Source organism: Podarcis erhardii, assembly GCF_964252035.2.
Source record: "Podarcis erhardii genome assembly, chromosome: 16".
Lineage (NCBI taxonomy): Eukaryota > Metazoa > Chordata > Lepidosauria > Squamata > Lacertidae > Podarcis > Podarcis erhardii.
The window spans coordinates 38714985-38742215 of NC_138514.1; the positions used below are offsets into that span (position 1 = coordinate 38714985).

The 27231-nt window shown below is 50.9% G+C and overlaps 2 protein-coding genes across 7 annotated transcripts; one reads left to right on the top strand and one right to left on the bottom strand.

Annotated features, from left to right (window-relative positions):
- The first annotated feature begins 6864 nt into the window (after positions 1–6864).
- LOC309331519 (adenine phosphoribosyltransferase-like) lies at positions 6865–15074 on the top strand. Of its 3 annotated transcripts, XM_081843760.1 has the most exons (7): positions 6865–6976; positions 9014–9170; positions 10209–10302; positions 11070–11216; positions 12096–12191; positions 12338–12511; positions 14669–15074. In XM_081843760.1, the coding sequence occupies exons 2-6, from the start codon at positions 9048–9050 to the stop codon at positions 12493–12495; spliced, it is 618 nt and encodes a 205-aa protein (XP_081699886.1). In that variant the 5' UTR covers positions 6865–6976; positions 9014–9047; the 3' UTR covers positions 12496–12511; positions 14669–15074. The 3 variants fall into 3 exon arrangements, with proteins under 3 accessions (XP_081699886.1, XP_081699885.1, XP_081699884.1); XM_081843759.1 differs by lacking the exon at positions 14669–15074 and having other exon boundaries at positions 8986–9170; positions 12338–12872; XM_081843758.1 differs by lacking the exon at positions 14669–15074 and having other exon boundaries at positions 12338–12872.
- On the bottom strand, positions 13608–26882 carry RAB34 (RAB34, member RAS oncogene family). 4 transcript variants are annotated; one of them, XM_081843753.1, is made up of 12 exons: positions 26801–26882; positions 25157–25215; positions 23841–23939; positions 22446–22537; positions 21263–21328; positions 20248–20349; positions 20030–20094; positions 18387–18438; positions 17573–17654; positions 16809–16899; positions 15683–15790; positions 13608–14445 (listed from the first exon to the last, which is right to left on the bottom strand). In XM_081843753.1, exons 3-12 carry the CDS (start codon positions 23892–23894, stop codon positions 14378–14380), a joined length of 780 nt encoding a protein of 259 aa, XP_081699879.1. In that variant the 5' UTR covers positions 23895–23939; positions 25157–25215; positions 26801–26882; the 3' UTR covers positions 13608–14377. The 4 variants fall into 4 exon arrangements, with proteins under 4 accessions (XP_081699879.1, XP_081699878.1, XP_081699880.1 ...); XM_081843752.1 differs by lacking the exon at positions 26801–26882 and adding an exon at positions 26158–26256; XM_081843754.1 differs by lacking the exon at positions 25157–25215.
- Positions 26883–27231: the final 349 nt, after the last annotated feature.

Consider the following 27231-nt stretch of genomic DNA (forward strand, 5'->3'; position numbering starts at 1 on the left):
ATAAATTTGCTGCAACCCAGAATCTCTGGATCTCTACTGGAGACACTGGTAAGATCCTGCAGGAGCTGTGGGGTGGGGTGACCTACAGCTGTGTGCAAGATGGAGAGGATCCCTTTCCCCCCAGCGGCCTTGGCTGAGCCCTGAGCTGCAAGGCTGGGCTGGCTGTGCCCCTCTGCCAGGGGAGAGGCAGCGTGATTCACCCATTCAAGAGGTGCCCATTCACTCTGCCCAGGGAACAGACCCTGCATTGAGGTGGGAGCCCAGTCTCGGTGCCTTCTCATCCTGCCTTTTTTGTCTTCCCTGGGAAGGTGCAGGCTCAGGCCTGACCCTGGCAGCACAGGGAGGCTGGCGCAGGAGTCCATGCCAGGAACCACCAGAGGGAGAGAGGTCCTAGAACTGTCAAGTTGGAAGGGACCCCAGGGGTCATCTAGTCCAACCCGCTGTAATGCAGGAATCACAGGTGAGGGAGTGGGAGGTGGTTAGGTGGGCAGTGTGTTGGGTCCTGCTTCTGGGTTTCCCATGGGGGCATCTGATCGGCCACTGGGAGGGCAGGATGTTGAATTAGATGGACCCCCTTCGACTGGCTGTGCCCAGGCTTGTCTATTGTGATAGCAGAACCTCCACAAGTGAGAGCAGTCTACCTCTGAACACCAGACAATGGGGAACAACAATTGGAGAATACTCTTGCCCTCGGAAGCTGCTTGTGGGCTTCCCTTTTGGGACTCTGGTTGCCCACTGTGAGAACAGGATGCTAGCCCTTTGGCCTGATCCAGCAGCCTCTTCTGATGTCCTTATATTATTCCAGCTGCTGGTGGTTCAGGAGTTCACTGACTGCATGTGTTTTTAATGAACTCCATGGCGGCTTTTGATTACAACGCGTTTTTACTTAAGCTCCTCAGTTTCTTTCCATTTCATTCATTGCATTGATCTCCCACCTTTCCCCCCCGAGAAAATCCACTTGGCATCTGGGGCTCTCCCCCTTTCAAGGCAGGTGCAGAGCAGGGCCAGCGAGAGGTGTGGCCGAAAGCAAGAGGGCGTGGCTAGGGAGGAGGTGTGGCCTGAGGAGAGAGTCTTGCCAGGGGCCAGACAGAGGCCTCGAGGGCCACATTTGACCCCTAAGTCTGAGCTCTCCCACCTTTTAAGCTGGGTAGGCCAATGATCATATAAGGCAGCCTCCAACATCTCCTTCTCCCCAAGTCTGCCTGCTTGCAGTCACTGCGTCCAGACCTTGGGTGTGTGTGTGTGTGTGTGTGTGTGTGTGTACACCGTATTTTTCGCTCTATAACACGCACCCGACCATAACATGCACGTAGTTTTTAGAGGAGGAAAACAAGAAAAAAAAAATTCTAAACGAAACAGTGGATGTATGATTTTTGTGGTTCATGCTGTGGCCACAGACATCTGATCTGACAGTGAGTTTGGAGAAGCCCAATGCAAAAATCCTGAGGATCCATGTGGATCCATGCTTTGTAACCACGTTTTTGCACCACTGCAGCCCCAGGCAACAGTGGGTGCGTGATTTTTTTGGTGCAAGATGTAGCCATGGACATGCTATGTGATCTGATGGTGAATTTGGGGTGACCCAGTGCAAAAATCCTGAGGATCCATGTGGATCCGTGCTTTGTAACCATGTTTTAAGTGGGGAGGGAAGGAAAAGCACTCAAGGGACAAGGAGTATGTGGAGAAGGATGCTGCTAATAATGAAGAAGAGGGGTATAAGAGGAGAAGGCTCCTCTCCTCTCCCACTTTGCTCCTTTAAATCAAGCAGGCTCTGCTTTTCTCCCTCCTCTCCGCTCATCCCCAGCTTAGCGAGCTGAAAAACTTTGCTGCTATGTAGCGAGCTGAGTGGGGAGGAGAGAGGGACAGAGAGCCTGCTTGCTTTAAACGAGCCAACTCGTGTAAGCGGCTCTTCTCCTCTCCCGCTTTGCTCCTTTAAAGAAGCAGGCTCTCTGTCCCTCTCTCCTCCCCATTCAGCGGCTCTTCTCCTGCTTTGCTGTTTCAAAGCAAGTCACGGAGGAGGAAAGGAAGGGGAACCATGGATCCTCTGCTCACGACTGCAGCAGATCCCCCCCCCGCCACCCGTAGGCATTCCCTCCATAACACGCACAGACATTTCCCCTTACTTTCTAGGAGGAAAAAAGTGAGTGTTATGGTGAAAAAAATACGGTACATGTATATATTCTCTAGCAATTCTACCAGCCTCCTGTTCTCACAGTGGGATGCGGGTGGCGCTGTGGGTTAAACCACAGAGCCTAGAACTTGCCGATCAGAAGGTCGGTGGTTCGAATCCCTGCAACGGGGTGAGCTCCCGTTGTTCGGTCCCTGCTTGTACCAACCTAGCAGTTCAAAAGCACCTCAAAGTGCAAGTAGATAAATAGGTACCGCTCTGGCGGGAAGGTAAACGGTGTTTCCGTGCTTCTCTGGTTCGCCAGAAGTGGCTTAGTGATGCTGGCCACATGACCCGGAAGCTGTCTGTGGACAAATGCTGGCTCCCTCGGCCTATAGAGCGAGATGAGCCCCGCAACCTAGACTTGGTCACGACTGGACCTAATGGTCAGGGCTCCCTTTACCTTTACCTGTTCTCACAGTGGCCTTTCAGGTGCCCAAAGGGGAAACCTCCCCACAAGCAGGACCTCAGCACATGAGCAACACTCTCCCCCTTGCAATTCCCCCAAACTAGCATTCAGAGGCATTTGCTGCCTCCAACGGGAGGGCGGGAGAAGAGGGGCGTTGTGGCTGGCAGGCCCCTGATAGCCCCCTATTCGTTTAACAAAACGGTTTGTTTTAATATTTCTGCAAAGCTCAGTGAGCTCAGCCCCCTGCTCTGTAGACAAAGCCGTTTCTCTAGCAAGGAAGTGCAATAGGAATAAATCTGCAGTTCTGCTGCAGGAGAGGAGAGACGGTCCGCAGCCCTCCTCTCTCGCTCTCCCCTGCAGCTTAGGAGCTTCCCTGCTTGGCTCTTCCACTTCCAGACAGGACCCCCCTCTGCGCTGGCCTACTGATCTGAATTGTAAATGTGTTCCTTGAAACGCATTGTGTGCCCAGGAGAAAAGCGAGGGGGTGTCCCTGGCAAGGCCTGCCTGGATTTCATCCCAATAGTTCAGCGGAGCAAAGGATTGGCTGGTTCAGGGGGTGGGGGCTTCCCACCAAGTGCAAGCTCAAAAAAAAGAGGGTGCAGGATTCAGAGACATGCTAGAACCTGGTCCTGAGGGAACCAGAAATCTGGTTTCCCCACCACCGCCACCCCAAGGAAAACTGGGAGCTTGTGGGACCTTGAAGCTTGCTCACTTTTCGGCAAAGAGTCCTGTGTAGGTTTGAAACTTGCTCGCTTATCGGCAAGGCGCGCTACCACAGAGCTATGACCCTTTCCCTAAAAACAAAGTCAGGTTCCAGTCCACATGGTTATGAATAAAAGGTTGATTTAAAGAGGAAGCTGTCCTAATTTTTCACAGTCAGGTCCATCTAGCTCAGTAGTGCCTACACTGACAGGCAGAAGCAGCTTGTTGATATTTCAGAGAAGGGTCTTTTCCCAGTCCTGACTAGAGAGGCTGCCAGTTAGCTTGGGTGGTTAGAGCATGGTGCTGATAACACCAAAATTGTGGGTTCAGTCTCCCTATGGGCCACTTCCATATTCCTGCATAACGGGGCTGGACTAGATGTGTTATGTACTGAAGTTCTCACCCTGGGCCAGCAGGAGGATACTGTAGATAGTTCAGGTCCACATATGCAAATAAGGGATCGAAAGTGACGTTCAGTGATTGGATCGTTACAGAAAATGGTTACTGTTGCATTCTAGTGGAGCTCTATATAAGCAGGCTGATTGAACCCTTCAGTTCAGTTCTGTTCTGGCCTGTGAATAAACAAGAGCTGTTTGAAGAATCGCTGGGTTGTCTGATATGTTCACCCAGAACTTAACAAGATGGCTCTGGGGTCCCCTCCAACTCTACAATTCTATGTTTGAACTCGGGATCTTTTGCATTCAAACCCAATGCTCTGAGCTACAGCCCTCCCTGTAGTCCCACACCATTCCTCCCAGTCTGATCTGTTTCCTGGGCAGTCCCAGCCAGCCCAGACCCCACCAAACAATCTAGGGAGTTGTCTGGGTTGCCCCACTTTAGGATTAATCCCACAGGGCCTCATCAGCTATTGCTCTATGACCCACTGGCAGGGCCGGATTTAGGTTTCATGAGGCCCTAAGCTACTGACGGTAATGGGGCCCTTTATATGTCCAGCTGTCCTTTGTCAACAACAAATTGTCACTGTTTTTGTGTGCTGAATATATGCTATATAGGTATCTATTAGGGACGCGGGTGGCGCTGCGGGTTAAACCACAGAGCCTAGGACTTGCCGAACAGAAGGTCAGCAGTTTGAATCCCTGCGATGGAGTGAGCTCCTGTTGCTCGGACCCTGCTCCTGCCCACCTAGCAGTTCGAAAGCATGTCAAAGTGCAAGTAGATAAATAGGTACCGCTCCAGCGGGAAGGTAAACGGCGTTTCCATGCACTGCTCTGGTTCGCCAGAAGCAGCTTTGTCATGCTGGCCACATGATCCGGAAGCTGTATGCCAGCTCCCTCAGCCAGGAAAGCGAGATGAGCTCCACAACCCCAGAGTTGGCCACAACTGGACCTAGTAGTCAGGGGTCCCTTTACCTTTACCTAGGTATCTAAAGCCATTTGCACATGTTGTTGCCATGCAACCAGTCCATGCAGAATGTCGACACCCTATAGATAGAAATGAGCAAATCAGTGAAATTTTAGGGAGCAGGCAGGGCCCATTATTTACATCACAGGAGCCTACACAACGCAAAACAAAACACTGTTGCTGTATGTAGGTTTTATTTTAATTGTTTTTTATCTTATATTTTGGAAATGTACATCCAGGTTGTTGTTTTCTTTGATTTTTTTGCCCCCCCCCCAAAAGAGTGGGGCCCTAAGCTATAGCTTGTTTAGCTTATACGTAAATCCAGCACTGCGGCCACTGCGGGAGAATTTTCAGGCACCGTTCTCGACCTTGATGTCATTTGACTGCGTATAGAGTTTGGGTTTTTGCTCAGAAGACTTGTGCATGAAGTTAGATGTAGCTGTGGTTCTGTGCTGCAGGGGGGTTGGACTAGATGAGCCCACGAGGTCCCTTCCAACTCTGTCACTCAAATCTTGCCACCAGTGCTAGTCTGAGCAAGAACGAAGGTTCTTAGCTCCCTTGATTCCTTCCTTCCTGTAGCAGATCTGGGCATGATGGTCACTGGTTATTCATGAAGTTCAGCCAAAGGACAAGCCAACGGCGCCCTCAGGCGTCGATCTGAGAGTCCTGCTCAGCATTTGAGATGGACGTTCCTTCCACTTCTCTGTCCGCCCCAGACATTTATATCACCCCAACCCCCCCCCCCAAATAATCCTGGGAACTCGCGGATCCCAGCACCACAGAACTACCCAGCCACTGTTAAGAAAAGTTCACTGAAAATTTTCACTGTTATGAAAAGCTGGCAACCTTACCCTGAGCCTCATAGAATCATAGAATCTTAAGAGCTGGAAGGGACCCAAAGGCCATCTAGTCCAACCCGCTGAAATGCAGGAATCTCAGCGGAAGCATCCAGGACAGAGGGCCATCCAACCTCTGCTTAAAAACCTCCAAGGAAGGAGAAGTCCCCTGCCTCTCGAGGGAGTCTCTTCCATTGTTGAACAACTCTTGTCATCAGAAAGTTCTTCCTGATGCTGAGTCGGAATCTCCTTTCTTGTAACTTGGAGCCATGGCTTCGAATCCTACCCTCCAGAGCAGGAGAAAACAATCTTGTTCCCTCTTCCTTATGACAGCCCTTGAGATAGTTGAAGATGGCTCTCCTATCTCCTCTCAGTCTCCTCTTTCCCAGTCCAAACATACCCAGCTCCATCAACTGTTCCTCATCAGGCTTGGTTTCCAGAACCCTGGTCATCTTGGTTGCCTTCCTTTGCCCACCTTCCAGCTTATCAACATCCTTCTTAAATTGTGGTGCCCAGAACTGGACATGGTCTTCCAGGGGTGGTCTGACCAAGGCAGATTAGAGTCGGACTATCACTTCCCTTGGATGTGGGTGGCGCTGTGGGTTAAACCACAGAGCCTAGGGCTTGCCGATCAGAGGGTCAGCAGTTCGAATCCCTGCGACAGGGTGAGCTCCCGTTGCTCAGTCCCTGCTCCTGCCAACCTAGCAGTTCGAAAGCAAGTAGATAAATAGGTACTGCTCCAGCGGGAAGGTAAACGGCGTTTCCATGCGCTGCTCTGGTTCGCCAGAAGCGGCTTAGTCATGCTGGCCACATGACCCGCAAGCTGTACGCCGGCTCCCTCAGCCAATAAAGCAAGATGAGCGCCGCAACCCCAGAGTCGGTCACAACTGGACCTAACGGTCAGGGGTCCCTTTACCTTTACCTTTATCACTTCCCTTAATCTAGACACAAGACTTCGGATGACTTCAGCCTTGCTGAAGCAGGATTTGCCCCACATCCTAAATGAGGAAACCAGCTGGTGGGTTTCCTCTGGGGCATGGGGCACTGCCTTCTCCTGAGCCAAAGCATTGCTCCATCTAACTCCATGCTGCCAACACTGTCTGGCAGCATTTCTCCGCTGCTCTTCCTTATCACAAAGAAGTCTGATCTTTTGAGGAAAGCGCGTTTGTTGCAAGCCTCCCAAAGAACTGGATTGAGCCCTACTCCTGTTCCACTGCTTCTCTGGACCTCCCTTGTTGTTTTCTCCCCCTCCTGGGCTCCTCGTGGTGAATGAATTGTGAATAGCTTTAACTGTCAGGCCAGAGCTGGCCCTGGAGTCTGGACCCTGGCCAGGCAAGGGCTGGGCTTCCCCAGCTGTCACTGTCCGTGGCCCAAGGCCCTCCCTCCGTCCTCCGCTTGGATCCAGTAGCACCTTTGGCCTCCCAGGAAAAAGCACCTCCTGAGTGTCCGTCTGTCTGGAAGAGGCCTGGGAAGAAGCAAAGATCAGATCTCCTTTCCCAGGTACTGGGCATGCCACATGGGGGAATGGGAAGTAGTGTGCTTTTGGGGTCTTTTCTCCCCCCAGGGAAATTCTGGGGCTGCCTCTGACGTTTGGGAAATATCGGGTTTATTGGGGTGGGCATTTATGTATTTATTTTGGAGAGCAGAGACCCACAGGCAAGGACGGAAGAGGATCCAGCCCACATTTGATTCCTCCTTTAAGAAATCCACGCCAAACTTCCAGAATGTTGCTGTTTCCACGTAGGATTCCAGCTGATCCCAGCAAATTCAGCTGGAGGGATTCTAGGGCAGTTTGGGGACGGGTGGGGTTCTTGCACAACCATTTCGCTTCCCTGGAAAGATTGGACTGTTTTTGCAAGGAGGAAGGAAAGGGATCGGGCCTGACAGGCTGGGAAGGGTGTGATAACTCTGCTGGGATAGCGCTGTCGTCGGCAGAGCGGGGGACACTTCACCTTGGGTCACGGGTTCGAGCCCCATGTTGGGCCAAAAGTTCCTGCATTTTAGGGGGTTGGGCTAGATGACCCCCCTTCCAACTCCACAATTCTATGGCAGCACCTAAACTTTGGAACTCCCTGCCTGTTGATACCTTTTCACCGTCCTCTTTTTGGCTAAGCCTGCTAAACCTACTTTTCTTCATACAAGACTACCCAGCTGTTTAGGAAGTTGAGGCAAGTCTTAATCTCTTTTCAGTCTACTGTTATTTTAACTTTACGAAAGCTTTAAATTATTGTTGTTGCTGTTAATTTTTCTGATTTATAATGCTATTGGCTTTTTCCAGTATTTTTTTATAATCTTTGTATTTGATTTTCAAATATATATGAATAAATGTACATACATACATGCATACATACATCAAAAAGCAGTACAAAATCCAAATATTGAGATTACTCTGAATCTCCTGACTCCCCCCTCCATCCCTTCCATCGGTTCTTTTGATTCTATTTTCAACTGCTTATCAATACTTCTCCAGTTTTTCATCTTCCTAAGTTATCTATACTTTCTGTTACATTACAAGTGTATTTAAAGTCCTGCTAATGTTTTGACCTGTTTACAATTATTTTGTATATACATTATAAACATTTCCCATTCTTATTAAAAAAATTCTTGTCTTCTTGATTCCCGAGTTTCCCAGTTAATTTTGCCATTTCGGCACAGTCCATCAACTTAATGTTATCGATTTAGCTCTTTTGTAAACTGCTCTGAGGGCTCCCCCCCCCCAATAAACTGATAGGTAACTGTTAAGAAATAAATAAGTAACTCTTGTTTTGCTGCAACGTCCCCACAAGCGAATCAGGATGAATTGCTCAATAAGCTGGTTATTAGAGCCCTGAGCCAGAATGTGGGCCTCTTGTTCTGCCATTAAGCCCCCAAAAGAAGTATTCTAGTCATCATGATTCTGCATAATGGTCACTTCCCCCCCCCCCAAAAAAAAGAAATAGGAAGCTGCCCCAGAGTGAGTCAGAGTGTTGGGTCTGTCTAGCCCCATATTGTTTGCACTGACTGGCAGAAGCTCTCCAGGGTTTCAGGCAGCTGTGCAGACTTGAAGATGTGGAGCCTCCTGCATGCAAAGTAGATACTCCTAGCAATAAATATTCTAGTCCTCGTGAAGGTCAGTTCCATCCCTTTATTGTTAGACTTCCCTGTGCGGGGATTGTTTTATTCTGTTGTATTTTGTATTAAGCTTGTTTTTTAAGTTGTATTTCAATCAATTGTTTTATATCTGGTGTTAGCCGCCCTGAGCCCGGTCTTGGCTGGGGAGGGTGGGGTATAAATAAATTATTATTATTATTATTATTATTATTGACTTACTGAGATGCTCTCAGCGATGCTTAAATGTGCATTTGCAGCTGTTAGAGGGAACTGCGAAGCCTTTTTGACACGTGGTTTAACTCTGGAAAGGCAGCTCACAAAGAAATGTGGAAGAGTCTGCTCCAATTGGTGCAAGATTTCTGGTGACTCTTGAGGAACCTTGCGATAGAAAGCATCTCTTTGCATATATTCTTCTCCAGCCCCCAACCCTCCCACCTTCCCTTACAGCTTCTCCTCCATCTGCTGACCCTACCACGTCTCCATGGATCTGAAACACGTCCCCGACCCACGAGAGCAGGGCTGGTATTTGGGGCTGATGGCCCCCAACGTCAAAGGCCCCAGCTTCGCCTGGCTGGACCCCTCCCGCCTCTACTGCCATCCCCAGGTACCTGATGGACCGCAGGATAGCTCAGTCAGTAGAGCAGGAGCCTCTTAATCTCAGTGTTGCAGGTTTGAGGCCTGCATTGTGCTGTGGGGTTGTACTAGATGACCCACAGGTCCCTTTCCAACTTTACAGATTCTGTGATAAGGAGTTGAGGCGGTGCATTACAGTGGGGGTGGGAGTGAATGGACAGTAGCTTTTTGTAATGTGAGAGGCTGGTGTGGAACCGGGCTTTTCTCAGGTGGGAGATGGGAGAAGATAAGAGGCAGTGCGGTGTAGTGGTTAGAGCGTTATCCTGGGATGGACCAGGGCTCAAATCCCCACTCAGCCATGAAACTTTCCCTGGGTGTGACCCTCAGCCTAACCTACATCACCTGGCTGTAGATTTACCATGGTGCTGTTGGGGAAAAAGGCTCCCAGAATAAATGAAAAAATTACATACACACACTAACAACAACAAAATAGTAATAATAGAGATTTCCCGCCCAATTTATTTATTTATTAAATTCATATTACATGTTAGTTACCGTACAATTTCAGCACTGTACATAACATATATTATATTAAATATACGGATTCCCCACATCTAACCCTATACCCCATTCACCTTTTATCCAAATATCCATGTGATTTCCCTCACCCACTTGCACAATGTCCTTCTCGCTACATTAAAACTGTCGCTGTTTTCATATTTGTTCATCACATTAATCAATCCTCTGTTCTAGAATAATTGCATCTTAGCTTAATGAACTCAGTCAGTACTTATCCAAAGATTTACACTACCATTCCTTTCTTAATTCTTGTTTTGATCGCATTCTAACTGACGCTGTCATCTTGGCTCGTTCAATATATTCGCAGAATTTAATTTGCCACTCTGACATTGAGGGAGTCTCCTTGCTCTTCCAGTTTCTGGCCACAAGTACTCTTGCAGCCGCTGTTGCGTATAAAAAGACTCTGACCTTATCTTTAGGGATATAGTAATAATAGAGATTAATGATACGCATTGATATTGGGATCTACCTCCCTCTCTGATCTCGCCAGGCCTTGCAGGACTGCGTGGAAGATCTCCTGCAAACCTTTCGGGGCGACCCCATTGACCTGGTTGCCGGCATTGATGCAATGGGCTTCATCCTAGGTGAGTCGGGGGCTCGGCTTGGCCGGAGTGCAAAGAGCAACGCAGAAGCAATCCAAGGGATAGAGATGCAGTGGAGAGTTCAGCTGTGGAACTCCCTGCCACAGGGATGGCCACTGACCTGGATTGCTTTAAAAGTGCGTTGGGGAAAGCCACGGAGGAGGAGAGTGCTATCGAAGGCTCCTAGCCGCAATGGCTGCGCTCTGCCTCCATAGTCAAAGGCAATAATGCTTCTGAAAATCAGTTGCTGGAAACTACAGAAGGAGAGAGGACTCCTTGTGCTCAGATTTTTCTTGCAAGTTTCCCTTTGGGGCGTCTGGTTATGAGAACAGCCTGCCAGACTAGGTGGGTCCCCTTTGCAGGACTCCTCTGTTGTTCTTATGTTCCTAAAAATGCCTCTGAGCACATGCAGAGGGCATTTCCTCTCCAGCAAACCTATTCTGCATTCCCAATTACAGGTAGGTAGCCGTGTTGGTCCGCCGTAGTTGAAACAAACAAAAAATAATAAAATAAAATTTAAAAATTCCTTCCAGTAGCACCTTAGAGACTCTAAGGTGCTACTGGAAGGAATTTTATTATTTTATTATTTTATTTTGCATTCTCAATATGATGGCAAAGGACGCTGGAGTATTTTCCAAGCAGGGTTGAACCCTGGGGATAAGTTTGGTGAAAACAAAATGAATTGATTTGGGGCTGGGGTTAGGGAGGGCATGGCGTGGCAACTCACAGTTCAGGGGGGCACCCCTTTGCCCTTCTCAACCCGCCCTCAGGCGCTGCCATCGCCCACACCCTCCAGAAGGGCTTTTTGGCCATACGCAAAGCCGGGCACCTGTGCGTGAAAACTCTCTCGAAGCCTTACAAGGACTACCAGGCTCGTGAGAAGGTGATGGAGATGCGGGCTGACGCCATCTCGCCAGGTGAGCAGAGATAATACGAATAATTTTATTATTTATATCCCCACCCATCTGGCTGGGTTTCCCCAGTCACTCTGGGCGGCTTCCAGTACATATAAAAACATAATTCAACGTCAAACATTTAAAACTTCCTGAAATAATAAGAATTTCCCCTTGTCCAGTTCTCCCTCCGCAAAGGAACTGATGTCTACACACACAGAGACAGGGTCAGGGCTGGGTACCTATCACCACTAACCATTGAGCTTGCTGGCCACTGGAACTGACAGGAGCTGGGGTCCATCTACGCCCTCCTCCATCAGAGGCAGTAAATGCCTATGTGGGCGCAGGAGGGAAGAGTTTTACCATTGCCCTGAGTTCCTGCCTGTTCCTACCAGTTGCTAGAAACTGCAGGCCGGACTGATCCATCCGGATTCTTCTTATGGAGGTCTATTGTGATTGCAGAACCTCCATGTCTAGCAGCAGTCTACCTGTGAATACAGGCAATGGAGAATTGTGCTCAGGACCAGCTTGTGGGCTTCCCATTGGGCAGGGTTGCCGTATTTCTAGAAGTAAAAACTCAGGATGCAAAAGATTTTTTTTCAGCAAATGCAAAGTATCGGAGCTTTTTCTGGGAAACGAAACTCAAAAGTTGTTGGCAATCAACCTCAAAATCCCCGATGTTTTGCCGGTTTTCCGAAATTTCCCCAAGATGCTCTTTTTGCCGTGTGGCAACCCTACGCTTGGGCCCCCTTGGGCCTGATCTAGCACTGCAGGGCCCTTCTGAGGTTTCCTAGCTATTGCTCCAGATCCACATATATTTTTTTAACCTCTCAGGTGAGGAACGGGGTGGGGCGGAACTTGGCACACTAACCCCACCTTGCCCTCTGCCCACTTTTTGCCCAGGCCTTCGCGTCTTGCTGGTGGACCAGTGGGTCGAGACCGGGGGGACGATGCGGAGCGCCATCCGCCTGGTGGAGGAACAAGGCGGCCTAGTGGCAGGTGGGTCGGTGAGCAGGCGGCCGGGCTCGGCCCCCTTGGCATTCCTAGCAGCGATAGAGGTTGGTGGCGCCTCCAGCTGCAGGAGCAGTCTACCCTGGCTCTGAATCTGTCGGTGATCGCTGCCTTTCCCCCAACCTTGCATGCAGGCATCGCCGCCATCTGCGTGGAGGACAGCGAGGGCGGGCTCTGGCTGAAAGACCACTACAAGTGGGCGCATTGTGTGCCCCCCAAAGTGATGCCCCAGTTCAACGCTCACAAGCTGGACTCCTTCCAGGCCTTCAACCCCAACCAAGGACCGCAATAGGGAGGAAGACGCACAGGTATATGCACAGCGCCCAAGGCGTCCTGCAGAGGCCCGTGGCGTCCCAATAGTGGCAAACTCCGCCTGCTTCCCGGGCCATTAACCTCCGGGATCTTGCAAGCTCGTAACTCCAGACCAGTTTGGGAATCTTGCCTGCGTACCTTCCAGCTTATCTGGCACTCCATCAGAAAAAATGTTCCTTTTCCGTGTTCTTCTGCCCCGGTGTAGTTAATAAACCACCTGCCGAATCGGTGAAACTTAGAATCCGAGTTCGGAGGGACCCCAAGGGTCATCCATCCCAACCCACTGTAATCGCGGCTAAACATTGATAGCGTTGATGTACAAAGTGCTCCATGTTGCATTAAAAAAACAAACACTGAGGTCTTGGGTGGAGGTCCTGAGGTGCAGAGAGGAGAGGGGAATGTTGTGGGGAGAGGAGGGTGTTATGGAATTGTAGCGCTGGAAGGGACACCAAGGGTCATCTAGTCCAACCCCCTGCATGGTCCTGGGGCCACACAGAGATGCCTGGAGGGCCACAGTTCCCCCTCCTATCAGCGAAACATGAAATTAAGTATTGGACAATATGGTGGGGTTGTGCCCAACCAAGTTCTACCCAAAGACACACTGGACCTAAGTTAGTCACACCTGTTCTCGTTGGAAGATTCAGGAGTGGTTCAGCCCTTTCACACAGAACAGGGTTAGACTGTGGAACTCCCTGCCACAGGAGGCAGGCATGGCCACCAAACTAGACGGATTCAAAAGAAGATTGGACAAATTCATGGAGGAGGATAGGGCTTTCGATGGCTACTGGAGGCAGCAATTCTTCTGAAACCAGGGGAGGGGAGAGTGCTGCTCTTGGGTTCGAATCTCGCTTGTTGGTTTCCCTTTGAGGCATCTGGTTGGCCACTGTGGGAACAGGATGCTGGGCTAGATGGGCCCCTGGCCTGATCCAGTGGGGGCATTTGGCCGTCACATTCCTTGGGGCCCAAACACTCTTTGCCTCAGGGCCTGCCCTTGACCCCCAGAAAGTCCCCCACAAGGCAATGTGCCCCCCCCCAGGCTGAAATGACACCCCGCTGCTGGCCAACCCCATCAACGCACATTCAAGGCAACAGTTACAAAAAGCACAACATTTCAACTTTTATTATGACCGAATGTGATTCGTACCAGGAGACCAGAGGTGCTTTGGTTAATGATTGCTGTCTGCAACAGGGTTTTTTTTGGGGGGGGACAAGGGGGTCTTTGTGCCCAATGGGGTGGGACATGTCCCATGACACCAAAACCAGGGCACTATCTTACATGTCCTGGCACAGGAATTGATGTCACCAACAGGAAATGGTTGTGGCGAAGGAACCCATGGAATGTAGAAATGAATGTTGAAACGTCTGATTATTCTCTTCCTGGGCTGCCCCACAAGAAGCCAAGAGGGCAGAAATATTTGGGGGTGGGAGAGCTCTGGGGGCAGAAAAACAGACCAGCTTCACCCAGGGAAGAGGATCAATTGTAGAGTTGGAAGGCAGCTCCATGAGACATCTAGTCTAACCCTTTCCAATGCAGGAATGACATACTGCTCAGTGGTTAGAGCACCTGCTTTCTGCATGGAAAACGATTCCAGGCTCAGTCCGCGGCAGCAAGCCCAGGTGGGGCTGGGGAGGTCTTCTGCCTCAAATCCCGGAGAGCCACTGCTGCCAGCCAGTGCAGACAATACTGAGCTAGATGGAGCGATGGCTCGACTTAGTACAAAGCAGCTTGTGATGGTCCTATACATGAGGCAATCTGTTCTTTTCTTTAAAAAAAAATCATTAAAAAACAACACTTTTCTTTGGTATAGAAATAAGTTCAGTGCAAATGTTCAGGCCAGTGAAATTCCTTCCCCTAACTTGCGTCACTGGCAACATTTCGCTCTCCGACGCTTCTCAGTCAGGTAAAGGTCCCGCTCGTTGCTGTGGATCCCTGAAAGAGGAAGAGCGAAAAATCCTGGAAAACTTCAGCCTCTATGAGTAAAACAGGTTTCTAGTCCTTGTGAAGGTACAGGCAAAATGTGCAGGATAAAAACAAAACAAATGCACAAGCTCTAAGTTTGCAACAAACCCTGAAAACTAACCCATCTTTACCAATAAACCCATCTTTACCAATAAACTTTGCGGCAAATCACACAATTTTGCTTGGCTTGCAGAACTGTGGATCACTGGGAAGAGGCAGCCGTAACCTTGGTGACATGGAGCCCGCCCCCCATCCCATTCTCATTGGCTAAACTCTGCCTGTCACCATCCATCAGCAGAGCTGTGTGTTTATTGAAATACCACAAAACAGGGAAGCTTCCCAAGAATCCCAAGAGTCTCTATGAAGCAAACAAGTTTCTAGTCCTCATGAAGATGCAGTGAGAAACATGGTGGGCCGTGCCAGAGAGGGGACTTGAGAGGTATTGCTATTGTTATCTTAATGATTAGCTTATAGATCTTTTCAGTTTTTTATATCCTGTCTGTGTTGTTTTGCTTTGTGTAAGCTGCCTTGAGTTCCTGCTTGGGAAAAAGCAGGATATAAAGAAATACACTAAAAATTAAAACATTATTATTTAACAAGCTTAGAAACTGCTTTATAGCACGGAGCCCTCAAAGATTAAAAAACAGCAGCAGCAGCAGCAGCAGCTCTAAAAACAGATTAACTTCAATGAACCAAAAAAAAGCACAGCAGAAGCACCTCTACAAATTATATTTGAGCACAGTAAATTTTGCAATAATAAATTATCATTAGATTTATTTGTATCCTATCTTTGCCCCTGGACTGTGGCTCAAGGCAGCTCAGACAAATTAAAGCAAGGCAGACAAAATGCAAAAACAGAACCAAAACAGAACGAACCAATCTCTTAAAACGCAGGGAACGAAAACAAGACGGGCAGTGCAAGGACTTTTGCAACAGTCGGTGAAGATCTGCTCTGCTTGCAGAACTTTTGCTGGCGGAAGGATGTGGCTTTTTCCCAGGGCAGAATTTATACCAAAATTCTGCACCATGTTTTGGGGTTTTTAAAGTGTTGAATATGCACAGTTCCATTTAAAAAGCTCCGGACAGCACCAAGCTGGTTCTGGGGCAGAAGTGGGGCTGCCTCTGTGGAAACTGGGGGGTGGGGGGCTGTTTGAAGTTTCCGCACGCTATGGGGCCAGCTGGACGCATGTGACGAGGGGACACTTACGCACGACGTCGCCAATCCTTCTTGCGCTGCTCCTCTCCAGCTCCGCCATCACACTGCCCTCGAAGGTCAGCGCTGCAACCCGGAAAAAGAATTCCTGCACATTCTCACCTGTGGGGAGGGGGGGTGCGGGGGGTGATACCGTTTCCTTAAATACCATAGACCGCCCTCTCCTCCTCCATAAATTTGCCTAATCCTCTTTTAAAGCCTGTTAAGTTGGTGGCCATCGTTGTCTCCTGTGGAAGTGAGTTCCGCAGGTTAACCAGACACTACATTCAGAAATATACTCTTTTAGCTGTCCCGAATTTGCCAGTCGGAAGACCCTCCTGCTGGATCAGGCCTGTGGCCCATCTAGTCCAGCCTCCTGTTCTCACATGGGCCAGCCAGGTGTTTTGTTTTGTTTTTAATTATTATTATTATTTATTGAATTTATATACCACCCTAAACCTGGAGGTCTCAGGGTGGTTCACAGAAAAAATCACAATATATAAAATCCAAACAAAAACACTGCCCTCAAAAGAGCCACATTTTAAAAGGGTATAGGATGTCAATCAGATCAACCAAAGGCCTGGTTAAAAAGGAACTTTTTTCCTGGCAACTAAAGGTGTATAGTGGACGCTCGGGTCGCGAACGTGATCCGTGCAGGATGCATGTTCGCAACCTGCATCAGCGCGTCTGTGCATGCGCCAGTTGCAAATTAGTGCTTCTGTGCATGCACAAAGCATGGTTTAGCACTTCTGCGCACGCGCGACTGCCGAAACCCAGAAGTAACCCGTTCCGGAACGGGTACCGGAACGGGTACCGGAACGGGTTACTTTCAGGTTTCAGTGGTCTGAACCCAAAAAAAATGCAACCTGAAGCGTCTGTAATCTGAGGTATGACTATATAATGAAGGTGCCAAGCGAACTTCCCTGGGGAGAGCATTCCACAGTCGGGGAGCCACTGCAGAGAAGGCCCTGTTCTCATTTTGCCACCCTCCGGACCGCTTGAGGAGGAGGCACACGAAGTAGGAGGTTTATTATGGTTTATTCGAGCACAAGGGCAACTCTCCCCTCCTGCAGCCTCCAGGCACAGGTACTCGGAAGCATTTCGACCGAGAACAGAGTCGCTGTGCAAATGAGAAACTTACCTGTGAGTGAGGAGACAGCCCAATATTCGGCCTCCATTTCCTTGGCCACCTTGAGAGCTTCCCTCTCGATGAGGCTGTACTGCGCCGGAGACTGTGAGAGGGAAGGGAAGGGCTCAGGATGAAGGAAGGACAGCGGCAGGAGCTCCAGGAACCCAGCTAGAAGCGCTGCTTCCCTGCCTCCCCTTCCCTCCAGGGTGAGTTTCAGATTGGAAGCTGCTTGGGGCAGAGAGCTACCCCCTTGCGAAGCACCAATCACAAAAGACGGCACTGTGGCTGAGAGAGTATAAGGTTTGTGGAAGTGTCCTCTTTCCTTGCCCCCTTAATGATAAATAACTGGGCTGGATTTGGCTGGATCCTGAACTGGGCTGATCCAAGGTTTCGATCGAGTTGCCAGGATCACCTTGGAAGCAAAGCGGGGGAGTGGCAAGTCGGGGGGCAGGTAGAAGGAGTTTTGGCTGTGCCTGTTCCCTGTAAGCCCTCGTGAAGAACCTCCATGAATCAGTAGCCTCATCCCCCAGGGTATCATGGAATTGTGGAAGGGGCCTCCAGGGGTCATCCAGCCCAACCCCGTGCCATGCAAATGATCCTGGGCTGGAGGGCCAGTGGTTGGAGGAGGGAGGGCTCTGCGCAGCTTCAGTGAATGAGCCCTGAACGGAGTTCGCAGGAGATGTCTTCTGAACAAGGCAGAGGGTCCTGCAGGGAGGTGGGGCAGGCAGGATACAGCCGACCCTCTGTCTCCCTCTCTCTTATTCTCCCCAACTTACGCTGAGATCCTTCTTGGTGCCGACGAGGAAGAGAATGGCGCTAGAAGGGTCATTCTCCTTCAGGGCATCAGCCAGCCACTGTCTGGAACAGATTGGGCAGAGAGAGAAATCCAGGAGTGGAATTTATCACTGCTACTATTATTTATTTCCTTATCTATCTATCTATCATCATCATCAAACCTTTTATTGGCATCACATACAACATCCAAAACAAATCAATACAGAATTACCACTTCCCCAGTGGCACAAAACATTTGCTAAAAGAAAGGAGGCAGAGCAGTCTATCGTCACATCTCTTGGTCTCCAGGGAGATCAGACGTCTGCAGTGTATCTCGACAACAAAAAACCAAATAGAGATATTTAGCCACTAACTTGGTGAGCTCCTGATCATTCTTCAGTAAAAGAAAATGTATGACCTCTGACTCTCGCTTCTCAGCCTTTTGGCTAAGATCAAGTTTATATCACGTTGATATCCAAGGAGCTCCAGGGGGCGTGCAGAGTTCTGCTCCTCCCTGTTTTATCCTCACAACAACCTTGCGAGGTAGGATAGAGGCCGAGAGGGGTACCAAAATGAAGGGGGTTGTTTTAATCTCTTGACGTTGCACACAGAGGTGTGAGGGAGCCCAAAAACATCATCGAGTCCAGCCCCCCGCAATGCAGGAATCGCAGTAGGGTCACACGGGTGCAATTTGGTTCTGGAATCAATGTTGAGTCAGGGGCTCGATCCAGCACAACTCACAGCCACGCACACACACCCTGTTGACAGCACAGCTTTGACGCCAGCTGGGGACGGCAAACTCGACAGGTAACTCACCTGGTGTGGCCCAGGGATGCCACGTCATTCAGGTCGAAGACGATGATGATGGCTGCGGAGAGGCGGGGAGAGTTGCAGAGTTGAGGTCACGGAGGAGAAAAGGGGACCCCTTTCTAAGTCCCCTCCCCCCCCCAAAAAAATTAGACAGTTCAAGGTCTGGAGGAAAGGGAGGGCTTAGATGTTCTTGAGATGGTAAATTCTGGGAAATGCTGGATGGGGGACTTTCAGCCACATGCCCCAAAGGAAAGCCCCCAAGCACAATGGCGTCACAAGAGGGGGGCGGTGCGCCCCAGGTGCCATGTTGGGGGGGGTGATAAGAAGGCACCCCGTGGGGGCTTGCGGTGGCATGAGCAGCCATCGCTCTGCCACAGCTGCATGTGGAGGATACAATACGATAATCTACGATACGATAATGTTTATTGCCATTGTCCCATACGGAACAACGAAATTGAAAAAATCTACATCAGACATTCAAAAACCAACAAGCCTGCTTTCCCAGCTATCCCAGCCTGGTTAGCCCCCTTAAAACTCGACACCCCATAATTAAATACAATATACTCCCATAGAGACTACCTTACACTGCATTTAAAACCAAAATCGCATTTGGATAGAAACTGTTTCTCTGCAGCCGCGAGCAGAGGATCCTGCTGCCGCCACCAAATCGCTATGTACAGCGCATGTGTGCCGTCTCACACATGCGTAGTACATAACGATGCTGCACATGCGCTGCACATAGCGGTTTGCTGCTGGCGCCACTTGAGCAGAGGATCCCAGCACCATCTGTACAGCGCTGGAGCAGCGCCGCCAGCAAACCGCTATGTACAGCACATATGCGGCATCGCTATGTACGGTGCATGCGTCGTACGTAGTGACACCGCACATGCGCTCTACATAGCGATGCCCCGCCCCGGGTGTCACAACGTCTTCGTTCGCCCCTGCCCAAGCACAACCGAGTAACAAGAAATATTCATTGGCACACACCGACTTCCCACATGGATGGGACCCCAGTGGTCACAAAAGAGGGTTCCTTTCTGCAGTTTTTCACCACCCACGGAGAACGCCAAGAGGAACCCAGTTTTTCGCTTTCAAATGTTGCTCGCATATCCTTGCAGGGAAGCCCCTGTTGGGATGCCGCCGGGGAGACGGGGGCATTTGGCAGGCCCACGGCTGGCTCCAGCCACCGGCCGGCAAATCCGGTTCCCGGAACAGCATCAATCAGCGACACGAGCCTCCGAAACGTTCAGAAGCTGTGCATGCTCTTATCAGCAGAGTGAATAAATCCTCACAATGGAAGTGGCGGACAGAGACGTGTGTAAGCATTATTTACAGGCGTTTATTCAGCATAGTTCAGGAACAAAGGAAAAACATGTCTGCTTCCCTTCGTGTCCAACAAAACAGCAATAGCAAAAGCAATATACAAACGAAGTTCCCAGCAGACTGTGCTGGAAATGTAAACAGGCTTGAGACACACAACAGTCATGCCTGTTTCTTTTAAGGTGGAACAGAACTATATCCTAACAGCCCGCATAAGGAGCTAGTCCTCAAGGTTGCTTGCCCACCTGTTAGCTGTTTTCCAGGGAGCTATCTGCTGCAAAGAGAGACACAGACAGACCCTCCAACCCCTGATAATTGCATTGTCTCACCTTGAGCTCCACGGTAGTAGGTGGAGGCGATGCATTTGAAGCGTTCTTGGCCGGCTGTGTCCCACCTGGCAGGGAGGCAAGGAAGGCATTAGGCTGCAGGTGCCACAGAGCTCCAGAGCAGGGCTTCTCCGCATAGCGGGGATGACTGAGGAAGGGGGTCGAGGGAGGGGTCCCCCCGCAGGACGGACAGGTTGGGTGGGTGGGCTGCAGGTACTCACAGCTGCAGGCTGAAGGGGACTCCCAGCACCTCAAACCGCTCCATCTCAAAGTCCACCCCAATGGTGGCTTTGTAGTTCTTGTCGAAAGTGTCTTTGCAAAAGCTGACGATAAGGAGAGGGAGGGAGAGTGAGAGAGGGGGGGGAGCAGCATAAAATACAGTATAAAAACATGAATAACAATAAAATTCAAAAATCAATTTAGGGGAAATAAGCCTTAGATAATCCCCAGGGCTAGCTGGCTGAATTGGTCCTACTTGGGCCAGCGAGGAGGCCAGGGGAGAATTAGCTGTGGGGTCTCAGAGCGGGGGGGGGGGGGTGTCCCTTCATAAAAGGGGAGGTGGAGGAAAGGGAAGGGAAATAAAAGATCAGGCTGAAATCAAATTAAAGGCCAGGCGGAATAGCTCTGTCTTACAGGCCCTGCGGAAGGAGGTTAAATTCTGCAGGGCCCTGGTTTCATGGGACAGAGCATTCCAACAGGTCGGAGCCATCACTGAAAAGGCCCTGGCCCTGGTGGAGGATAGTCTGACTTCCTTAGGGCCTGGGACCTCTAAACTATGGTTGTTCATGGACCTTAAGGTCCTCTGTGGGCAGACCAGGAGAGGTGGTCCTGTAGATACAAGGGCCCTAAGCCACAAAGGGCTTTAAAGGTCCATTGGCAAATGGAGGGGGTGCTCCTCTGCTCCCCCCCCCACGAGAAACAGCAACCCTCTAGCAGTTGTCCCTTTGCACAGTTCAGAGAGACATTTGCAGCCAGGCAAAAACACCCAAGGACAGTCGGGGTGTGGGGAGTACCAACAGCCAAAAGTCACAGGTTCGTCATCCTGGCATAAAAGGACTTGGGGGTCAAATCCACACTTTACATTTAAAGCGCTCTAAACAGCCGTGGGGCCCCCTGGGGAATGTTCAGGGTGCTGAACTCCGTGAGCTACAGGTCCCTGCATCCTGAGCAAACTACAATTCCCAGGATTCTCCAAGACCTGGGCCCCGATCCGCCCGGGTATTCCCCCATTGTTACCGGTTGATCAAGCAGGTCTTCCCCACAGAGAGGTCACCGACTACGATGATCTTGGAAATTTTAAACCTGTTGAGAAGGGGGGAAAGGCTGAGTTAATGTCTAGGAAAAAGGTAGCCGGAATTATTGGAGGCCTGGAGAGACTCCCCTAATAGGAACTGTTCATAATGCCAGGGGGCTTTTATCTAAGCTAAGATAAAGGGTGACTGATGGGAGATAAAAGGGGTGGAGTGTGATAGAGATGGGTAAAATTACCCCGGGGGGGGGCGAAAATTGGATAGAGGAGTCTTTCTCCTTCTCTCGTCATGCTATAGCGAAAGAGACTTGCACATTTAAAAACAAACTGACTTGCAGTTTCTGAAACAATATGTGAAGGAAAACACAGCTGTCCTTAGAAATTCACATTTTCCATGGATTTTGCAGTGCAGTTCTCCAGACAAGTAAAGTGTGCAAGGATGCAAAGGGTGCATATGAATGCAGGCATCAGCGAAAAATAACATACAAGGCTGCATTCTATTTGGGGAAACCGCTGTGCAAAAATATTCATGTTAGACAAAACTATATGTGTACAGAAGGAGGAATTTGCAGGAAAATGCTGACAAATCAACTGTGATGTTTGCATTCTGAGGGTTGGACTAGATGGGCCTTTCAGTCCCTCCTTCCAGCTCTACAATTCCAGGATTCTGTGCAGGAGATAAAAGGAATGGACTTCTGTGCCCCTAACTGATCTGTGGATTTGGCCTCTAGAAGGTCATGGCGATGGTCTTTAAAGGTGGAGACAAGGGTCTCCGTAAATAATAACATAATAAGAGCCTGGCTGCTGGATCAGGCCCAGTGGTCCATCTAATTCAGCCTCCTGCTCTCACAGCGGCCAACCAGGTGCCCCAAAGGGAAACCCACAATCAGGATTCGAACACAAGACCCCTCTCTTTTCCAGCAACTAGTATTCAGAAGCATTGACTGCCTCCGACTGTGGAGGCAGAGCAAGCTCATCCTGGCAAGGAGCCCTCGATAGCCCTCGCCTCCTCCAGGAATTTGTCCAAACCTCTGTCGAAGCCATCCAAGTGGCAGGGAGTTCCACAGTTTAACTCCGCACGGCGTGAAGGAGGACTTCCTTTTATCCACCCCAAATCTTCCAACCTTCAGCTTTGTTCAGTGTTCTCATGTTCTGGCGTTAAATACTCACCCCACGGTCCCCGTCCTCTGGGACTGACACATCCCAACCACTTTGGGGTGAAAGGAGGTCCTGGAATGGAGCGCGGCCCCTTTGGTGAAGCACTGGGAAGGAAAACGAGGAATGGGGGGAGTTACGGCACTGCCACACACCCCACTCTGTATGCTCCTTCCAATGCAAAGACTCCTCCCAGCACCACATGCACAAACCCACAAGAAACAAATAAGTTTGTGTGCATTTTAAAGAAAAGTTTCCCTATCCGCTGAGTTCACAGGCCACCTGTGCAGCCACACACACACACCTCTAAGTTTTTGATGCTCTTAAGTAGGCATAGGCAACCTTCGGCCCTCCAGATGTTTTGGACTACAATTCCCATCATCCCTGACCACTGGTCCTGTTAGCTAGGGATCATGGGAGTTGTAGTCCCAAAACAGCTTGAGGGTCGAAGGTTACCTATGCCTGCTCAAGAGCATGGGTAGGCAAACTAAGACCCGGGGGCCTGATCCGGCCCAATTGACTTCTCAATCTGGCCCCCGGACGGTCCGGGAATCAGCGTGTTTTTACATGAGTAGAATGTGTGCTTTTATTTAAAATGCATCTCTGGGTTATTTGTGGGGCATAGGAATTTGTTCATTTTCTTTTTCAAAATATAATCTAGCCCCCCACATAGTCTGAGGGACAGTGAACTGGCCCCCTGCTTAAAAGGTTTGCTGACCCCTGCTCTTGAGGAATTAAAAGGGTTTTCCCTCCACCGTTTTCTCCCTACCAGAGCTGAAAGGGAACCCTACGGTCATCTAGTCCAACCCAGGCCAGGAGACTGATTTTTTTCCATTATTGTCCTCCCCCTGATTTGAGCCGGTGGGCCAGTTGAAAAAGGCTCCAGATCGTTTTTCCCAAGACATCCGGGGAATATTGCATGGGGACGGGGCCTGGGGTTGGGCTAGATGACCCTGTGGGCTCCCTTCCAACTCTACAGCTCTATGATTCTTTAAAAGGCCTGCTCTCCAAATACAGATCACACACCCCACTCTCTGTCCAGGCACACACACACCGCCTCCCACCAAAAATCTCCAATCTGGTGCAAACACCCCAAAATTCCAGCACCCCCAGTTTGGCTCCATAGCTGAGCCATTCCTGGCTTCCATTCTCTTTTCCTAGCAGAAAGGGGGGGCGAGAAATGTGCATGCCAGCAGGACTTGGGAACCGTTCTCAGATCAAGGGCCACACCGTCTCCTTGGCAACCTTCCAAGGGCCGAAGATCAGTGGTGGGTGGGGCCAGAGGGGAAAGGGGGAGAGCCACAGGTGCAAAACCATCCTGATGCTAAAAAGTGAGATTCTGACACCATAAGTGTTGCTGCTGAGCTCTGCCCGCCGCCCCCTGCCTCCAAGGACTCCTGGCCCCCTTACCGGCGGCAGTTCGGCAATGACGCGGTCCCGCCTGACAGGGGCAAGGATATTCATCGTCGGGACTCGAGGTTTGACTGCAGAGCTGTCCAATATTCCCACCTGGAAGCAAAGATTTTAATTTCTGAAAAGTGGGCAGCGCAGGTGTCCATGCCACACACACACACCCCTTGCCCTTCTCCTTGGGGCAGTTTCGAACTTTGGACTGTAAGCTCCTTGCCACTGGGACCTTTCACTGGAGTCATTTCCCTGCTTTTTAAAAATCATAAATCTAGAAGTGATGACATAAGAACAGAGCCTCCAGGCCCCTCCAGGACAGTATCCTGCTCTCACAGTGGCCGACCGGGCCCCCAAAGGGAGGCCCACAAGCAGCAACTCTCCAGTTGTTCCCAAGGCGTGGTATTCAGAGGTAGACTGTCCCTGGGCATGGAGGTTCTGCTATCTCAATAGACCTCCCTAAGAAGTTGCTGTCTTTGTCCATGGAGTTTTCTTGGCTGGGATACTGGAGTGGCTTGCCGGTTCCTGCTCCAGGTGGATCATGTTTGGTCAAAACTCTCCACTATGACCTGTTCATCTTGGGTGGCCCTGCATGGCATAGCTCATAGCATCTCTGAGTTATTCAAGCCCCTTCGCCACGGCAAGGCAGTGTTCCATGAAGGGGCTGAAGAATTGATGCTTTTGAATTCTGGTGCTGGAGGAGACTCTTGAGAGTCCCATGGACTGCAAGAAGATCAAACCTCTCCATTCTGAAGGAAATCAGCCCTGAGTGCTCACTGGAAGGACAGATCCTGAAGCTGAGGCTCCAGTACTTTGGCCACCTCATGAGAAGAGAAGACTCCCTGGAGAAGCTACCAGCATGAGTTTGACCAAACTGTGGGAGGCAGTGGAAGTCAGGAGTGCCTGGTGTGCTCTGGTCCAGGGGGTCACGAAGAGGCGGACACGACTAAACGACTAAACAACAACAACAAGAGGTTGCTGGATCAGGCCAAGAGCTTGTCTAGTCTAGCATCCTGTTCTCACAGGGGCCGACCAAATGCACATTATCCATTGCTGAAAAGCTCTTCCCCAAATATTCTGCGCTACCTGATACTTGATGTTTGAGGGACCCACTTTGGGGCCCTGAAAAGACCTCCAAAAGAAATATGGGGCTTCCGGTGGGAGCAATAGAATCCTAGATTTGTAGGGGGGGGAACCCTGGAGCCCTCCAGGTGTTTGGGAAGGGCTGTGGGTCAGTGCTGCAGAGCATCTAATTTGAATGCCAACCCCCCCCATCTTACGGGGTACCTTTGGCTCAGACACCATCCCTTCACCCAGCTTACCTTGCAGGGTTATCGTGAGGGTTAAAATGGGGAGGGCTATGCCAACCACCTTGAGCTCCCTGGGGGAATATAAATCGATAAAGATTAATAAATGATGGTGTTGCACCCACTTGCCTCATTCATACAGGGCACCCATAAAACAATCCAGGGTGCGCCCCCAAAACAGTGCCTCGGGTGAAGGCGTCCTGGCTGGCAGCAGGCGGGTGCAACGGAATTGCTGCAGGCCGCTAAGTTTTCCAGTCTACGTGTACAAATTTTACAAAATAAGAAAGAGAAAAAAACTTTTGTGAGAGTTTGGATCCAGGCAGGGAGATTAGGAGAGAGAGCGGGAAAAAATCATAGGATGTTCCCTACTGAGTCAGATACATTGGTCCATCTGGCTCAATACTGTCTACACTGACCGGCAGCAGCTCCTCAAGGTTTTTGACAGGAATGCTACCTGGCGATGCTGGCAGAATTTGAATCCAGGACCTTCTGCATGCAAAGCAGATGCTCTCCCACTGAGCTATAGCCCCTCCTTTAAAAAATAAACCAAGATTCTAGTCTTCCTGGCTCTGGATTAAAGGCTGGTTTAAATGGGGACACAGAAGAAGTGGCTGTATGCCTTTCCATACGATGCTCCCTACTGAGTCAAGACACATTGGCCTGCCTAGCTCAGGAGTCTCTGACCGGCAGCAGCGGCTCTCCAAAGGGACTGCACTGGGAGCCTTCTGGATGCAGAAAACCTGCTCTGCCCAGGAACCCTTCCCCTTCTCTCCCCCCTCCGCCCCCCCCCCAAATCAAAGCCTTCTGTTGTTTTTCAACTCTTCTCCTAAGCCAGGGAGGGAGCAGACATCCCGGCAGGCCTCAGCACCTCTCCTGGATGCGGGCAAGACGTGGCGAAGACAGGGAGGAGGGGGGAGAGGAAAGAGAGAGGGTGGGGGCCCCTTTTGCAGAGGGTGGGGGCGCTTGCAATGCTCCGGGCAAGGAAGGCATGGCGGAGCCGGGAGCCTGGTACTCACCGCCCGCCCCGTCGCCTCTGGTCCCGTTCGCTGGAAGTCTGCAGCCGGAGAGGAGGAGGAGGAGGAGGAGGGTCGCGTAACCCGATCCCCGGAAATTCCAGGGGATGCGGAGGAGGAGGAGACCCGGGATGGCGAGACACCCGCTCCTTCCAGGTTCGCCTGCAGCCCAGACGGGGCGGGCGCAGGCGGAGGCTGGGCAGCCCGCCGAGGATCTGGTCCCGGGGAAGGAAGAGACTCACGGAGACTCTCCTCTTGGTCATCCCGCACCGATCCAGGCGCTCTGCGTAGTCTCAGAGGCGCCCTCGCCGTCCACAGAACAAGCGCCGCCAACCCTCTCCTCTCCTCTGCGCCCATCCTGCATTGCTCAAGGCGCTCTGCGTAACCTCAGAGGCGCCCTCGCCGACGGCAGGGCGAGCAAAATAGGTGCCGGGGCTCCCGGAGGCCACCAACATCCCCGTCCCTCCTTGTCATCCATCCTATCCTGCGCCCAAGGCGCTCTGCGTAACCTTAGGGGCGCCCTCGCCGACGGCCGGGCGGGCAAATAGGTCTCGGGGCTCAGCTCCCCTACCCACCCGGCCTCGGCGGTTTGCCCAGCGCCACCGCCTCTCTGGCTTCTCCCCACCCCCTCCGTGCGCCCCCTTACCTTCTGCAGCCAGGCGAGGCTCTGGCCGGAGGCATCTGCTCCGGATTAGTGACTCAGAGCCCGACGGGGGCGGAGGAGGCGGCGGGGCGGGCAGAGTCCCCTGCAGGCGCCGACGGAGGACGAAGAAGCCGCATTTGCAGGGAGACTCCAGGGAGGCGAGGTTTGCACTCTGCACACGCTCAGATGCTCGCGCGATTTCTCACGAGGACTCCACCGGCGATCCTGTGGGATTTCGGCTCAGCTCAAAACTGTTCCCCTGGCAAGACGTTTCTCTTGTCCCTCCTTCCGATTGTAAGCCCCTCGGGGCTGAGGGCGGCTCTTCCCTTTGGTTTCCTTCTTCTTGCGCTTCACGGGCGGGAAGCGAGCGATCCAGTCGAGTTTGCCTCTTCGCCTAAGCAACGAAGAGCTTGACCGGTCCTCGCCTGCCCTTT